Source organism: Bison bison, unplaced genomic scaffold (genome assembly GCF_000754665.1).
Source record: "Bison bison bison isolate TAMUID 2011002044 unplaced genomic scaffold, Bison_UMD1.0 scf7180017864061, whole genome shotgun sequence".
In the NCBI taxonomy this organism is placed as follows: domain Eukaryota; kingdom Metazoa; phylum Chordata; class Mammalia; order Artiodactyla; family Bovidae; genus Bison; species Bison bison.
The window spans coordinates 7,398,924-7,416,315 of NW_011494633.1; the positions used below are offsets into that span (position 1 = coordinate 7,398,924).

General features: G+C 41.1%; 2 protein-coding genes across 3 annotated transcripts in view; one reads left to right on the forward strand and one right to left on the reverse strand.

The window, feature by feature from the left end:
* PPP4R4 (protein phosphatase 4, regulatory subunit 4) overlaps positions 1–6,864 on the forward strand; it is a 102,137-nt gene extending 95,273 nt beyond the window's left edge. Inside the window, exons 24-25 of the mRNA XM_010836266.1 lie at positions 2,718–2,865; positions 5,848–6,864. Coding sequence (XP_010834568.1) covers positions 2,718–2,865; positions 5,848–5,872 — 173 coding nt within the window. The 3' untranslated portion in view covers positions 5,873–6,864. The remainder of the gene's footprint in view (positions 1–2,717; positions 2,866–5,847) is intronic.
* Positions 6,865–6,964: 100 nt separating this feature from the next.
* The window catches only part of SERPINA10 (serpin peptidase inhibitor, clade A (alpha-1 antiproteinase, antitrypsin), member 10), a 14,075-nt gene continuing 3,647 nt past the window's right edge, over positions 6,965–17,392 (reverse strand). For both annotated transcript variants that reach the window (XM_010836236.1, XM_010836237.1), the window contains exons 3-6: positions 17,080–17,391; positions 14,979–15,252; positions 12,604–12,754; positions 6,965–10,764 (exon numbers count right to left, since the gene is read on the reverse strand). In XM_010836236.1, coding sequence (XP_010834538.1) covers positions 10,573–10,764; positions 12,604–12,754; positions 14,979–15,252; positions 17,080–17,391 — 929 coding nt within the window. In that variant the 3' untranslated portion in view covers positions 6,965–10,572. The remainder of the gene's footprint in view (positions 10,765–12,603; positions 12,755–14,978; positions 15,253–17,079; position 17,392) is intronic.

Below are 17,392 nucleotides of genomic sequence, written 5' to 3' on the forward strand. Positions count from 1 at the left end.
TAGAAAGTGTTCTAGTTTCATTCTTTTACAAGTGGTTGACCAGATTTCCCAGCACCACTTGTTAAAGAGATTGTCTTTAATCCATTGTATATTGAAGATAACATTTTAAATAACCTCAAAAATATTAAATGCTCAGGGATCAAATTTAGCAAAATGTTTACTAGATACTAACATTGCTGGAAGAAATTAGACATAAGTAAATGGAAGTCATACCTTGTTCATGGATTGGAAAACTTAATATTGTTATGATGTCAATTGTTTTTAAATTGAGCCAGAGATTCAATGCAATCTTGATAAAAATATTTTTGAAAGTTACTGTGTATTTAAATACACAGAACTGAGTATTTTGAAAAAAAAAATTACCTGATATCATTTACTCCTAAAGCTTCAGTACTCAAGACTGACAAACATAGTTGGCTGAGTTTTAAGATTTTTTTTTACTAAAATTTTTTGATGCTAAAACAATTGAATATCCATAATAAACCCAAAAAAACTGAACCTCAATTCTTATCTCACACTATACACAAAATTAACTCAAAATGTATTGTAAACTTAAACACAGAAGTTAAAAATGTGACATTTCTGAAGAAAATATAGAAGTAAGTCTTTGTGATTTTTAGAATTGACAAAAATGTCTCCAGACCCATAAAATATTAACTTACTGTACTTCATTAAAATTTAAAAGTTTGACACTTTGAAATAGAGTGTTAAAAAAATAAAAGGCAGGACACAGATTAGGAGAAAATATTCGTGTTACATATACCTGACAAAGGACTTGTATCTAGAATATACAAGTTGTTTTTTTTTTTCAAGTTGAAGTATAGTTGATTTACAATAGTGTTAGTTTCAGGTGTACAAGCACAGTGATTCAGTTATATATATATTCTTCAGATTCTCTTCCCTTATAGATTATTACAAAATATTGAGTATAGTTCCTTGTGCTGGCTTCTCCGGTGGCTCAGCTGGTAAAGAATCTGCCTGCCAATGCAGGAGGCTCAAGAGATGGAGGTTCAATCCCTGGGTCAAGAAGATTCCCTGGAGAAGGAAATGGCAACCCACTCCAGTATTCTCGCCTGGAAAATTCCATGGACAGAGGAGCCTGACTGGCTACAGTCCATGGGGTCACAGAGTCAGACATGACTGAGTACACATGCCTTGTGCCATTCAATAGATCCTTGTTGGCTATCTGTTTTATATATAGCAGTGTGTGTAAGCTATTCCCAACCTCCTAATTTATCCCTCCTGCCATCCTCTTTATGTTTTATATGTCTGTGAGTCTCTTTCTGTTTTGCAAATAAGTTCATTTATACCTTTTTTCTTTTTTTAGATTCCACATACAAGTGATATATTTATTGTTCCCTGGCTTACTTCATATAGTATGACAACTTACTATCATAGGTCCATTCAAATGCTGCTAATGGCATTACTTTATTTTTATGGTTGAGTAATATTCCATATTCCACCAAATCATCTTAATCCATTCATTTGTTGATGGACATTTAGTTTGCTTCTAATGCCTTGGCTATTACAAATAGTGTTGCAATGAATGCTGGGGTGCATTTATCTTTTCATATTATGGTTTTCTCCGGGTATATGCCCAGGAGTGGATTGCAAGATCATATGGTAGCTCTATTTTTAGTTTTTAGAATATACAACAATCTTTAAAACAAATCAGGCAACTGATTTTAAAATGGGAAAAAGATTTGAACAGGCATTTCACAAGAGAAGATATACAAGTAAATAAAAAGATGCTTAAGATCAGTAACATTAGAGAAATGAAAGTTGATGCAATGAGAAAAAAATCACACACACACAAGGAGATACCACATCACATCCACTAGTGTTTAAAAATGCTCACAATATCAAGTGTGTGAGAATGTGGAGTAACCCTCCAGGACTCTCATATATTGCTGCTGGAAACGCAAAGTGGTATAATTACTTCAGACGGCAATTTGGCAGTTTCTTAGGAAATTAAATATACACTGACTACATTATTCAGCAGTTCCATTCAAGACTTAACGAAAGAGAAAACACATGTCCACATACAAACTTGCACACTGTCATTCACAGCAGCTTTATTTGTATTAGATTATAATGGGGGTGGAAATCATGATGTCTGTCAATAGGAGACTGGATAGACAAATTTCGGCATGTCCGTGCAATAGGAATGTTCTCAGTCGCTCAGTCATGTCGTACTCTGCAACCCAACGACTGTAACCCACCAGGCTCCTCTGTCCATGGGATTCTCCAGGCAAAAATACTGGAGTGTGATGCCATTTCCCAATAGGAATACTGGTCAGCAATAAAAAGGATAAAGTATTGACATATAAAATGAGGATGAATTGCAACATAATTGTGCTGAATGAAAGAAGTCAGACAAAAAAAGAGTGTATACTGAAATGAAATTTCATGAAATGCAGACTAATCTGTAGTGAGCAGCAGCAGGCAGGTTCGTGGTTGCCTGGCATTGGAGAGGGAGCGGAGGGATGATGAGGCAGGAGCAAATGTGATGGTTGTGTTCATTCTTGATTGTGGTGATGGCCTCATAGTATATACAAATTTCAGGACCTTAAATTTGTGCAGTCTATTGTATATAATTTATACCTTAGTAAAGTTGGCTTTAAAAGAAGGGGAAAAGTCAGCTCTCATGAACCTTCTTGAAGGTTCACATCTCTCTAGTGGACTCCATCTGGCTGATTGTACGTGTGTTCTTTCAGATGACTCATTCCGGATGCGTAACACCAATAGTGCTCCCAGTTCCTTTTCTTCTAATACTTCCCTGCCCAGCACCTCCCGAGGGACAGGTAACTCAGTTGATCCCAAGAGCAGTGGAAGTAAAGATACACAACCACGGAAGGCTACCTTGTAAGTAATCCAGTGGTGGACTGCCAAGTGTTTGATTCTGTTCTTTTTCTTAGTGTGCTTTCCTTCCCACTTAAATAGTTTCCAAAGAATAGGAAGTGTCTGTAATGGGAAAATGCTATCAGTTAAAACGGTTCTTATCACATGCCTCTGGTTATGTTACATATTTTGTAGAAGATAATTTATATATGGCAAAGACGTTGTAACCTTAGGGAATTGATGAGAAACTTTAAATGGCTCCCATTAATAGCTGAGATCTATGTATTTTTCTGCAAAATATTTGCATTCCTTTAAACAACTAGCTTGGGCTTCCCTGGTGGCTCAGCAGTAAAGATCTGCCTGCAGTGCAGGAGATGTGGGTTCGATTCCTGCGTCAGGAAGATTCTCCTGGAGAAGGAAATGGCAACCCACTCCAGTATTCTTGCCTGGAAAATCCGATGGACTGAGGGTCTGGCTGGCTGCAGTCTATGGGGTTGCAAAGAGTCAGATATGACTTAAGAGACTAAAACAACAACAAAAACAAACGACTAGCTTAAGGTCATGGTATTTAATCACCCAGTGCTCAGAAGGATGGGTGTAATGCTGCCAGTTAAGAAATACTACTGCACTATATAATCTAGAGTTGTGGGTCCAATAAGATAGAGATTTCTACTGACATTTGTTCCTTAAAGTTAGAAGGAACCCCTTCGTGGTTCCTTTTTATGCACCAGTTGTATCTTATTTGATGAAACCTTTGTTTCTCTTAGGTTAGACATGTAAGAGGGTAGTGGGGAAAAAAAATCAACATAAGTAGAGGTCATATCCACATAGAAGCAATTCATCCAAGATGCCCAAACTACAGTTACAGGTTTCCTCTTCCGTATGGGACCCCTGACTCTTCTGATTAGAAGAGAATTTAAACAGGATTCAGATTTTCTTTTAAACATAGTTCACTTAATTCATGAATGAAGTGAAAATGAAAGTCGCTCAGCCACATCCAACTCTTTGCAACCCCATGGACTATACAGTTCATGGAATTCTCCAGGCCAGAATACTGGAGTGGGTAGCCTTTCCCTTCTCCAGGGGATCTTCCCAACCCAGGAATCCAACTGGGGTCTCCTGTCTGCATTGCAGGCGGATTCTTTACCAACTGAGCTATCAGGGTAATTCATGAATATTTTGATGAATATTTTCTAATACAGTTTCCATCGTGCATCTTTTTGCACATCAGAAACTCCATACTGGAGTCTCATTTAGGAAATGAACTGTATTATAATTTGTTCTAAATTTCTAATTGGCCATCGGTATATACAAATACAGATGTATTCCAAATTCATTTAAAACTTAGCATATTTATTGAATAGAGCTCAAGGGAAGACTACATAATAGAAAAAAATTGATAGTAAATAGAAAAAATAATATTGATGGTACAGGTTAGTGTTACTACAGAGAATCTCTTAGCCATACAATTATTGCTCTAATGACTGTACTGTGGAAGCTCCATTTAAAGTCTTGAGATAGAGGCAGGACAGGGTAATGATCTATGGAGACCACAGAGCTAGACATGCAGTTCATGTCAGCACTCTGGTCCTCGCTGTGCCCCTCTGTGAAGGGGCACAGGACAGACTCAGTTCATCCTCTGAGGCACCTAACCTTTTGACATCCTGAAATCCTTCCTCTTGATCACTTTTGACCCTCTTCCTCTCAAAAGACTGCTCTGGAATTCTTCTATTGAAGAACACATTTAATAATATCAGAATGAAATTCATTCTCTTCTCATCTTTCTAAATGCGATAGTCATTTATTGTTAAAAGTAAAGACCATTGCAATCTAATCTACTTATACCAGCTCTCCATTATTGGCACCAGTGGTAAAGAATCTACCTACCAATGCAGAAGACACAAGTGGCAGGGAAATTCGATCCCTAGGGCGGGGAGATCCCCTGGAGGAGGAAATAGCAACCCACTCCAGTATTCTGCCTCAAAATTCTCACAGACAGAGGCATCTGGCGGGCTATAGTCCATGCAGCCGCAAAGAGTCGGACACAGCTGAGCAACTGATCAATATTTCAGATTACTTCTTTATGTGTTCTTTTATTGTTGAGCATGCTTTTCCTTTTTATGGACTAAATTTTATTTGCTCAATATTTATAATATAGAATTATATAATCAGTTGCATATATAATTGTTTAAAAAAATGAGTCTAGAAACAAACACTGCTAAACAGTCACGTGAAGTTTGTATTTTTTCTGAATATTCGGAAGTAAGAGGTGTATTGGTATCACAGCTGCTTGGTTAATGTGTAACTGAATCTCCAAGTCCACAGCTCTCTCCATGTTATGTGGTTCTAATTTAGACTTTCTCATGAATGCATACTGCCACATAACTGCAATAGGTGATCAGTATCTGTAGATATTAGTCATGTTTCTGTGGACTCTTATCCACCATTCAGGACTATGGCATATCCAAATGAAAATCTATCCTTTTTGCTTAAAATAAGCCTGTGAAGTGATTTCAGAAAGTATTAATTATCTCTGTTTTGCTGCTTAAAAAAATTCTATGCAGTACATTCTCCAACTTTCCATTGTCATAAAGATGATACATCTGCCATTTAAAAACATCAGTGTCTTAAAGGAAGTTTAGGAATACATTGTATGTTACGTTTTACAAGGCCAGATGATTGATAATTTTAGGTTGTGTTAATTTCCGCTATGGTTATAGAAATGAAAAACAGGAAAAGTATGAATTGAATTGAATGCTATGTTAGATGCATATAAGATTTGAGTAATTAAAGGTTATTCCAAGTAAACTTTAATGTGTCATTCACTTGTCTACTTAATCACAGTTCTCATATATTAGGTTTTTTCAAAGTAGATTATATCTGTTTCTTTGTAAGTATTATACGGATAAACTTTTTAATGTTTTGTTTTCTTTTTTCTTCTTTTCTTCTCCTCCCTACCCCCTTTCTTCCTTCTCTTCTTTCTTTCTTTCTTCCTTTCTGACAAAGAAAATCCAGAAAATCCAATCCTTAGGCCATCTCCTTGAAGAAGGAGGCAAAACAAAGACAACTGGAGATAATGTGATTGATGAACAAAAGCTAAAGCAATGGCTGATGACTGGAAAAGAGAGATACATAATGGCAGCTGATGTTGTTAAACGTTCCATATTTGAAATTATATTCCCTAGGAGGTATAATATATATTTCTTGAACAATAATGTGGTTACAGAATTCCAATGTTATAGTGAAGTGTAAGGAAAAAAAAAAACATCAGGTATGTGCTTTAACTACTGCTACAAAAGAGATAAGTCTGCATTTACTTGTGCAGGAAACCATCTATTTAACTGTGCTAGAGTTTAGCATTTAAAAATTGTACGAAAGGCCCAAATCAACTGAAATCACCCCGCCTAGATAATCACTTGGACGGGGACGTGGGAGTAAAAAAGTCACTGCATTTTCTCACGAATCTCCAAGCCCAATAGAAAAGTCACACTGAAACAGGGTACAAACAGCTGTCCTAAATTATATCAGTCCTGCGATTGTGGTGACAAGATGTTGTACCTGGACATTCCGAAATTAAAATTTGGCAATGAAAATTCTACAAAGATTTCTGATAACTTTTAGCTACAACTACCTTAAAAATAATAGATTGATGATTTCCTTTGTTACCTAGAAGAATTTATTTTATAAATACTTTGTTTACATTTTAGATTGTATTTGTCCTTACTGAATTAGAAATGATGAATCTAGTTTGAATCAGCTGTTATTCCAAGCTATCATGCTTAAGCTATGTCAACAGCATTTATTTGTACTAATGCTATTATTTCCATCAAAATTTGCCTGTGGAACCTATACAGTTCTTGATTTTAAAAATGTCAGTTCTTGAGATATACTGTATGAAGCTATTGTCAGCTTCTCTATTTCAAAATGCAATCAGCATATAATTATATTGATATTGAAAATATTTGTTTTTTTAAAAAAATATATTGATGTATGATAAAGATCTAATTTGTGAATGCATATGCGTGTGTGGTTACTTTTTATAATGTGAAATAATGAATAATGAATTTACTCAAAATAAAACATAGGTTAATGAGATACCTGTGTTTGTGAAAACAGTTTTAAATATTTTCTGAAGTTTTTATTCTGTAATTAAAGACAGTTTATTTTTAAGTAATGAACAAGAAAAGGGCACAGACATCAACTAAAATCACCCAGGGGCAGCTACTCAGTATGAGGCTTTCATGGTGTTTGTTTTCCCCCTTTCCTTACCTATCTCCTCTTTTTTGGCTATTTTTAGTGATGTTTAATATCTTTCATTGAAGGACCATCAGGTAAATGGAATTGTTCAACCATTCATTTTGTCAGTAGTTAAACATTGATTAGGTATGAGAAGCTTGATAATACTGGTTAGTTCATACATTCTTTGTGGATTTCACTTAACCATGTTAGTGATGTCTCCTACTAACATCACTAATGTGGAACCGAGTACATTATGATCTAGGAGAGAGCATCGGGGGTACATAATGGATGTCAAAGCAGCATCAGTTTTTCTAGCACTTTGTTTCATAGCATTGACTCTGTTACTTTAAATAAAATGCAGAATTTTAGTTTATTTGTTCAATAAGTTTGGCAGAGTTTAGACCTTTTCTTCAGCATGCATGCAGGAGAAGAAGAAAGTGATTTGACAGAGAAGTCACTAAGGCTTATTTTGCTCAGAAATTTACAGAAGTCAGCTGCAGTCTTATCTTAGGCACTAAATTATCAATTAAGACAGTCAATCAAAGTTATGTTTAGAGGTTTTCTTTTTTTCCAAGAGAACATGGTAATTTCTAAAATTGTTGAAATATTTGTTAAAAATATACTTCCAAGGATAGATATATAGAGCAAAAAACCAGTTGGTGACATTTATGAATATCCATATGTACCTCAGTTTCCACTGGAAAAAATGATTGATACTCTTGTAAAAAGTTCTCAGTCTAACACCTTATTAAATAGTTCCTTTAAACCAGTTGTGTGACAAAGACACATCTCTAACTGTAGCTGCAGAGAAATAGAGACATCTCTGTTAATTATGGAAACTTGCAGTTTTAAGGATAGGTCTAGAACGTCACTAATCAGCATTATAAGCAAAAAAACAGACCTGTAGAATCAATCTTACTGGCAGAAATAGAGCTAAAAAGATTTTACTTAATAGAGAAGAGCATATAGAGCTTTGTTCCCATAACCTCATCACGGTTAAAAATCATTTCTGTTACTTGACTTCCTGGGCTTTATAAAGATGCCTTATTCTGGAAGAGTGGGTCCATTTTACCTACAGTCAGCGGCATATGTGAAATAATTTGAATTGAAATAGAACAGTCTCTTCAGCTTGACTAGGTTTATACCATGAAGATAAAATGAATTCAGTTAATTCAATAATCTGATCTCAGCTGTGGCATGTGTGTTAGGAAGTGAGTATGAGTGTGTATGTGTCTGTGTAGGAACAGTTTTTAAAATCTGACCCTTAAATATAGTGAAGTGTTGTTACAATATTCAGAATTTTCCCCTTCGGTTGACACTGATTTTTTTTGTAAGATCAGTTACATTTCTCCTTGATCTGCATTTTTTCACCATGCATACATATTTAGAAAATCTAGTATCCTTGGAGCTTCTTAAGCATATGTGAGGAAATACTAATTTCTTTATAGAGAATAGGGCCATTTTCTGCCTTAAAGAGTAATGCGTTAGATATCATTGTCCCGTGTCATCATCGTTTTGTGCAAATATATGAAGAGAAGGCAAGAGTTTGAGTATATGTTCTATGAATCCTTTGATAATAATGAACCTTTTTATCACCGGGTTTGGCCATATTTATCTCAGAGCGTATTGTGTTCTCTAAACACGGTTTATTTCAGAGGGTGTTGTGGCTTTCTTCTCTAGATTTCATTTCTAAAAAACACGAATAATTTGACTGAGCCCTCTTTTATTTCTCTTTCTGCTATTTTTCTACAAATGAACCTCATTAATTGAATAGTAACAAGTCGCTTAAAGATGTCGACTGAAGTCAGTCCTCTATTTTTGTTTCTTTCTAGGCTCTAGAGTTGCCTGGGTCACCGGTGTCAGTCAGTGCGTGTGGAGGGCATACAGGAGTGAACTGATATCCAGGTTTTAGAAGGATAAAGAGTCAGTCTCTAGACTGTGGCTTATTATTATTATCTATTCACATTAGGTACTATTCACATAAATCTGTCAGTTGTAATAAGAGGAATAACTAATACAGCAAATTTAAGTATATTTAAATTGGCTAGCAAACATAAAAATCCAATTAGGTGGTTAGTCAACCTAGTTGACATTCCAAAAATAGTTAACTTTACTCCTGAGTCTCTGAATTTACTCCTAAAATGTTTTCTTATCTCTATAACAGAAGACGACGGGCTCAGAAGCTGTTTTGTTATCTTTCTTTGACCCTTGGGACAAAGTCCATGCTTACATTCTATTTAATCACAACGGGTAATAGACGTGAACACACGCCGCCTGTTGAACTGCACCCCATGAAATGCTTTAGACAGAAAGAAGAAAGAGTGGGATGGGCTCGGGGCCTGCAGTCAGGAGTGGCAGGGCCCTGACTCTGCCACTGATGCACTGGTTTTTCTTCCTCTGAGATGCCGTGTATGATTTCTCCATTAGATGCTGTAGGCATAGGACATCAGGCCCACAGTGCCTTCAGGGACCCATGAAGATGTCTTATTTCTTGCTCTAAGTTAAGTCCCATGCTTTGTATTAGTATAAAGACAGATATAACCCAGAATATATTCACCTTTATACAAATACAGTCATAAAATACTTTTATTATACACACATATATGTGTGTATATATATATGTATATACACGTGTGTGTGTGTGTGTGTGTGTATAAAATGGAAGAAGGAATCCACAAAGGTGAAAGGGCCGGGGGCCCATGAAAGCCTTGCATGCATCCGTGTGTGCTCAGTCGCTGAGTTGTGTTCGACTCTTTGTGACCCTGTGGACTGTGGCCCACCAGGCTCCTCTGGGGATTCTCCAGGCAAGAATACTGGAGTGGGTTGCCATGCCTTCCTTCAGGGGATCTTCCCAACCCAGGGATCGAACTCGAGTCTCTTAGTAACTCTTGCATTGGCAGGTGGGTTCTTTACCACTAGCACTAGCTGGGAAGCCCCATGAAAGCCTTACTGTGGCCCTTTCTCCACTTTCCCGTTTCTTGGCTTTGTATAATAGAATTAAGAGGTTGAACTGGAAGATCTGTAGCTCAGTTAATGGCTTCATGGAGTAGACAAAGCCACATGGCAGCAGATGCTGTGGTCAGGCCTGACTATAGCTATTTTTTTCTAATTTTAGTTGCCAAGAAATTATTCTATAGTAGGTTAAAATAAAACACTAATTCGCAGCAGGGAGCAGTAAAGGGAGTGAAGCGCATGACCCATGGAGAATGCGTACTTGCCTTCCCAAAGACTTCATCTTGAAATAGAGTTCTGCTGAGTCCAGATACCAAGATGGTTTCAGTTAATAACATAGGCTCTTAGAAACAGGCTTAAAATACCAGCCAGCTCGTACAAACATCTCCTTAAAATAAGCTTGAATTTCACATGCAGATCTAAGAATGGCTCGAATTAGCACTTGGGAACAAGGGGGACACCAGTGCCAATGTCCCGTGTGGATTCAGACACCTCAGATCCAGCATCGCTGTGGCTCCAAGGACTCACGCGTGCTGGGAATCACAGGAGGGTCGGATCCACCACCCGACCCAGAAACAGCACGGTTCTGGAGGTTTCTTCATAGATGATGAAGAGAAATGGCCGGTTCACTCTGATGATGGGAGGCATGTAATAAGCAGTGATTTCTAATAGGGTTCCTGCCATTGCCTCTGTACCTTCTTCATCCACCTCAATCGTGGCTCTTTGTAAAACCTAGGAAAGGAAATATGTGGAAGACCATTTGTGTGCTCATGGAGATGAGGGGATTCACTGACTCCCTGAACACTTGTGTTATGGTCCTTACCCACGGGGCTGTGCTCTCGGGATGTACTGGTATAGAGCTCATCTGCAGAGAGGAATGGTCTGCGGTTGCCCTAGCAACTGCCGCAGAAGCACCTCAAACAGCCGCAGGAGATACCAGGAACCCGATTGTGAAATTCATTCTGGCCAAGGACCAGGGGACTCTGTGGCTGGCCATTTCACACACACGTGGATCAAATCAACAAATACTGAGCATTCACTTTGTGCTACTGATTTTTAAAAATATTTATTCATTTGGCTGTACCGGGTCTTAGCTATGGCATGCAAACCCTTAGTTGCAGCATGTGGAATCTAGTTCCCTGAGCAGGGAATGAACCCAGGCCCCCTGCATTGGGAGTGTGGAGTCTAAACCAGTGGACCATCAGGGAAGTCTCTGTGTTACTGATTTTTGAACTGAGCTGATATTCCTCCTGGAAGGTTTTCAAGCTGTCTGGAACCCCTGAGAACTTTGACCTTCTTTCTGGCAGGCAGAGGGTGGGAGGGAGGTGGGGCAGGAATGTGGTTATTCTTCTGTAGCGGTTTCCTAGAACCTGGCACCACTCTAAGGTGTCCCCTGAGCAAGCCTCTGGGTCCCTGAAGTCTTTCTGAACTCAGGTGGCCTGGATATAGGCCACCTGTCCTGTTCGTGAGGCCCTTTTGTCCAAGAACCACATGTGATGTGAGTAATGGACCTGTATAATTATTCTAAAAGAAGATAATGAAAACAATACCTAGACATTCTCTTAAGTTCCTGGAGTGAAAATTCCCTTCCTGGAGTAAACAAAGGGAAAATATCAATAATTTAGAATTTAAGCTCTAAAACCAAAACACGTTTCTTCAGTCTTTCATGTGTTTGTAGCAGAAATGCATGTGTTGGATGCTATAGAGGCAGAACTAGGGACAAAGAATGTAAGTCGGGGGAATTACAGGTCAAAATATATATATGAATAAAACTCAAAAACAGTTTTTGCCATTTGTGGATTGAGCTGCTTTTCAAATAAGTTCCTTGTCACTGCAAACATTAAAAAACAAAACTGGAAGATTGTTTTGTAGGGATATATCAGAGGGGGTTTTCACAAGAGGCAGGAAGTTAGGCAGATAACCTCTGGGGTTTTCTTCCCTCTCCAAAGCAGTGGACTTCACTGGCAGTCAAGTGGTTAAGATGACCCTTCCACTGCAGGGAGTATGGGTTCAATTCATGGTCAGGAAACGAAGATCCCACATGCTGCAGAGTGCAGCCCCTCCACCCACCCAAATAAATGAATAAAACCGTAAGGTGGTGCAGTTTCATGGAATTCTAAGTGAACCTGTGAACCAGTTCCATTTTGGGGTAAATTTCTCCTTAAGCACTGATAAAGAAGAGAGGGAGCGCTACATAAACAGATGTTTTAATAAAGTAGCTCCAGTTCTTCAAACATCCAGCTTGGGCGCTGTTTCAAGTCTTTGGGAATTTTAATCTAGTTTTCTACTACAAGGCTTCCCTTGTGGCTCAGCTGGTGAAGAATCCGCCTACAGTGCAGGAGACCTGGGTTCCATCCCTGGGTTGGGAACATCCCCTGGAGAAGGGAAAGGCTACTCACTCCAGTATTCTGGCCTGGAGAATTCCATGGACTGTATATTCCATGGGGTCGCAAACAGCTGGACAGGACTGAGTGACTTTCACTTTTCTACTACAACTTGGCCTTTTATCGACATTCAGTGGGATGGAAAAATACTTGTTCTCTTGGACTCCCCTGAAAGAGCCTGACTTACCTTGGAAACTTTCAGATTTCTTTCAGTAATCATGAGATCACTTAGGTCAGCCCAGGGTAAGAAGATTTTTCGGACTCCCATCTGTTTAAGCAGCTCATGCATCTTATACTTCTGGTCTAACTTGAACTTTGGAAAGAAAACTTCCATTTTTCTGTGGTACAAGTACATATAATGGTGAACCGTAGACAAAAACCTTAGATTCTGAACACTAAAAACATCACTTCACCTTCCTCCAAGATTATTCCTAGTAACAAGTCTCCTTCAGTTGAGTGTAGCTCATTCTGCTCTTTTGTAATGGTCTGACTCAGAGAAGAGAGTTCTGACTTATCAAATATGTATTACTTCTGCTTCAGGAAACCAGTTTTATTTCCCAGTCAATGACTCACATTCTCTTTAGGGAAAGATGCCATACTTTGTATCCATTTCCCCCTGTCTTAAAAACAACCCAACCAAATACCTCCTGCCATGAATCCTGCAGACTCCTGGAGGATGGCTGTTTTCAGTCCCTATTCTGCAGACTCCCAGGATTCCAGGAGAAACTTGGGAGTCTGGGAATGGACAGGGGGAGGAGAGCAAAGGAAAATTTCAACCCCCTATTTATTTTTAGCCAGAGAAACTCTGATATTTATCTGTCTCTCTCTCTCTGCATGTCTATCTAGCTATATTGGGTTGGCCAAAAAGCCCATTCAGGTCTTTTCCATGCCACCTATAAAGATGTACATTGGAGTTCTTACCCTTGTTTAGAAAGATGGGTTCTGTGGCTCAAAAATAAAAGGATGTGAACTACTGACTGGTACTAAGTGAGTCTTAAAGAAGTCCCAGTGTCTTCATCTGGATACCAATATGGATTTCACAGTGTTCTTCAGAGGAGTCAATGACATAACATGTGTTAAGCACCCAGAACGATGTCTGGTATAGAGTAGAGGCCCAGTGAATATTCATTTCCTTTTGCCCCCTCAACCCTTCTTTCTTCCTCTGTTGTAGAGCTGGGCAGGGCTCACACTGGAGTGTAACTGAAGACATGACAGGTCTTGAAGACTGATATATAAATTGATTCGCCTAAACATTTGTTGAGGGCTTACTACGTTGAAGTCTTTTGCTAGGCTCTAAGGATTTGAAGAAGAGGAATGAAGATAAAATGAACACTGGGACCTTTAGCTGGATTTCCCTCTGTGTCAGATTCTAGAGTGACAGATTCAGGAGGCATAGCCTTGGCCTCCTTACTGGTGCTGACTTCCTCGTACCCTGATGGGTATATTAATTTATTCCACAAGCTTTTGCAAGCCTGCCCTGTGCTCCCACCCCTGCTCTCTGTGCTCAGCCCCTTCCCCAGGTCATCAGATTTGGTCTCATGTTTCCATTTTTGTGCTGCTGACTCCCCAGCCTGGACCTCGCCCTGCACACACCAGATCCAACTTTTGATACCCAGCTGTTGCCTTTTTTATATCCCCACCCAGGCTGTCTAATAGGTATTTCTGATCCAGCTCTTTCCAACTGAACTTTTGCACATACCCCTCAGCATGTTCGTCTCACAGTCTCCCTTTTCAGTATGTGGCAAATCTTTCCAGTTGCTAAGGCCAAAAACTTCATCTGTGACTCCCCCGTTTTTCTCTCACCCACATTCTAGTCCGTGGGCCAATCCTGTGACTTCCAGGTTCACAGATCCAGGACCCACTGCTCCTCCTTACCTCCACTGCCACTACCTGCCGAGCATCCTGATCTGGGTGCTTACACTGACCACGTGACTGGTCCCCTTGCTCTTCCCACATGGCCCCAGTGTCTTTTCTCAACAAGCGCAGATCATGTTGCTCCTCAGCTTGACTCCAGTGGCTTCCCATCTCTTTTGGAAAAAGCCCAAGTCTTTCCCAGGGCCTGTAATGTACAGTCCTGGGTGACAGCTACTGGTTCCCCTGCGACCTCATCTCCAAACTGCTACAGCCTCACTGGCCACCTCATTGTGCCTTGAACCCACCAAGCACACTCCTAACCCAGAACTTTCACACTTGTGCCTGTAACTCTTCTCTCTCCCAGGTCACCCTGACAGCCCTCCTTCATCTTAAGTGTTGGCTTACGTCTACCTTCTTGGCCTGGCCTTCCCTGGTGCCCACCGGCACCTGAGTAGAATGTGAGCTCCACGAGGAGGGCTAGCATCGTGCACGCATCACAATGCCTGACAAGTGGGAGAGCCTTGATAAGGACTGGCCGAGTGAGTAAGGAGCCACGCACCGTGATAGACGCTGACAGTGGAAAACAGGACAAATGCAGCCCCTGCCATCAGGGAGCCCACCGTGGAGCAGGACAGGCACAGAATGAAATTGGGAGTGCCCACGGGGAAGGAGAGGCTGAGCTGGAGCAGGGCGACAGGAGAGCTGTACCTGGTTTTCATGTTCCTGAGCCACGTGTCCACCAGGTCTGTGGTCAAGTAGTCTTCAAGGGTGAGATGGTCACCTATCCTCTCCATGAGGACCACCAGCATGGAGGCATTTCCTCGGTAGGGCAGCTTGAGGACATGGCAACGAAACTTCTTGTCAAAAGTGGAGGCAAACTTGCCTGACCTGTACATCATGGGCACCTTGACCGCCTTGTACTTGTCCAGGTAGAAAGTGTCCATTTCAGTAAGAGCAGGGTCAAAAGGGATCAGCCATTTCCCTGAACAGGTAAGAAAGAAAGTCATTGTAGAAATGATCCTCCCCTAAAGCATCATTCTTGCCAAAGTAATAAAGGGCCAGGGTTCTGTCCCCCTTTCTGCCCAACGAGGACAGGTATCCTTACTGGATTTGTTTTGACCACAGCTCAGGCAGTCAGGAGGAAGACATGGCAACCCACTCCTGTATTTTTGTCTGGAGAATCCCCATGGACAGAAGGGCAGGGGCCTATAGCCCATGTGGTTGCACAAAGTTGGACATGAGTAAAGCGACTTAGCATGCATGGATGCGGGCAGCCAGGATAAGTTTCCCAAAGATCAGCCTTTCCCAGGCTTCTTTCCAAACTGGCAAAAAATGAATCCAGATAATTCCCTCATTGTCCAGTGGTTCAGAATCCACCTTAAAATGCGGGGGACACAGGTTTGATCCCTGGTCCAGTGCAGGGGACACAGGAAGATCCCACATGCTGTGGGGCAACTAAGCCCGAGTGCCACAACTCTGGAGCGTGACAAAACAGAGACCTAACACAGCCAAAAATAAAGTGGTGAAAGTCGCTCAGTCGTGTCCGACTCTTTGCAACCCCTCGGACTAAACAGTCCGTGGAATTCTCCAGGCCAGAATACCGGAGTGGGTAGCCTTTCCCTTTTCCAGGGGATCTTCCCTACCTAGGATTGAATCCAGGTCTTCTGCATTGCTGGTGGATTCTTTACCAACTGAGCCACAAAGGAAGCCCATTAAACACACGCACACACGAATCTACCCAAAGGCCTGCTGGAATCACACACTGAAGCAAGGAGATGTCTCCTAACCACCTGTGGCTCCTTCACTGTTCAGGACAAAACACAGGGTGAACAAAAGTCACTCATTCCAGATGATGCCCGAAGGACCCACTTCTGTCTATATTCACTTCCTTGTGGTTGGTTAGCTCCAACCTAGAGAAGACTGTGGGCCTGGCCACAGCCCTGTCTGCAGGAAGGGCTCTCTGACCACTCCTTTGGTGCACTCAATGTGCAAACAGAGGCCACTGGGGCAGAAATGATGACGTTCCCACCTATCCTGTGCTCACTGAGGCTCTGAGGGGAGGGGCGCCTTGTCAACAAGCAGCCACACAACCCAGAGGCTGCCACCAGCATGCAGGCACACAGCTCTACACACAGACATCTGTCCGGCCTGGCTCGATGAAAGTCCTCCTCCCAGACTTTGCAAGTCCCCTGGTGTCACCTTCCTGCTACAATGTGGCCATGCAAAGCCAGTGCTGCACGAGAAAGGCAGGATGGAAAGGACCTGGGGTGAACCCCTCATCTGAGTTCAGCTTCTGCCGTTTACCGTGTGACCTTGATCTAGCCAACCTCTCTGAGCCTCACTTCTCTATCGGAGGTGGGAGAGTCTGCATTTTCTATACTGAGAATCCAAGGACAAGGGATTTTGTCACTTGCCCCAGGTCACAGAAGTAGAGGGTGAAGGAGCAAAGATGCAACCCTAAATATCTCAGATGATCTGCTTTAAAAACAAAACAAAACAAAACAAAAACCCAGAAGTTTCCCCAGGTCAGAATGTCAGAGGAGAGTTGTATAGATATGCTTGGAAATCTAGCAGTAAGCCCTGCAGGCACGCGAGGGCCCCAGGGCAGGGGCATCAAATGGACACGTCGTCTGGCACTGTGCCCGGTACATCCTACCTGTTCAATGCATGTTTCAATCTGTTTGTGAAACCCAAGAACAACATGTTCCTAGGAAATCCCTTGGCATCAACCAGACACAGGCCCAGCAGGAAAGGAAGAGACAGGTGAAGAGACCCATGGCTCTGGAAGAGCAGAATGTTATCCAAGTACCTTTGAACAAGATGTAATCCACAAGAATTAATTTGGTGTCAGGATTAATCTCATCAAAGAGTTTGGGAAGTTTCCCCTGCGTCTCTTGGTTCATGTAATGATTTATGAGCCTTTTGGCCTGGGAAGTGTTGTGAAAATCCACAGTCACACACTCCATATCGAAATACCTCTTGGAGAGATTGAGGAAGGTCTCTCTGATGTCAAAGTCCTTGTGGATGAAGGCGAAACTCCCCTGGGCCAGGCCCAGCTCTGGATTATGGGAGAGGCTCTCTTGTAGCTGCTTGAAGAGGGCAGGCAGGCGCGGGGGGCGGGG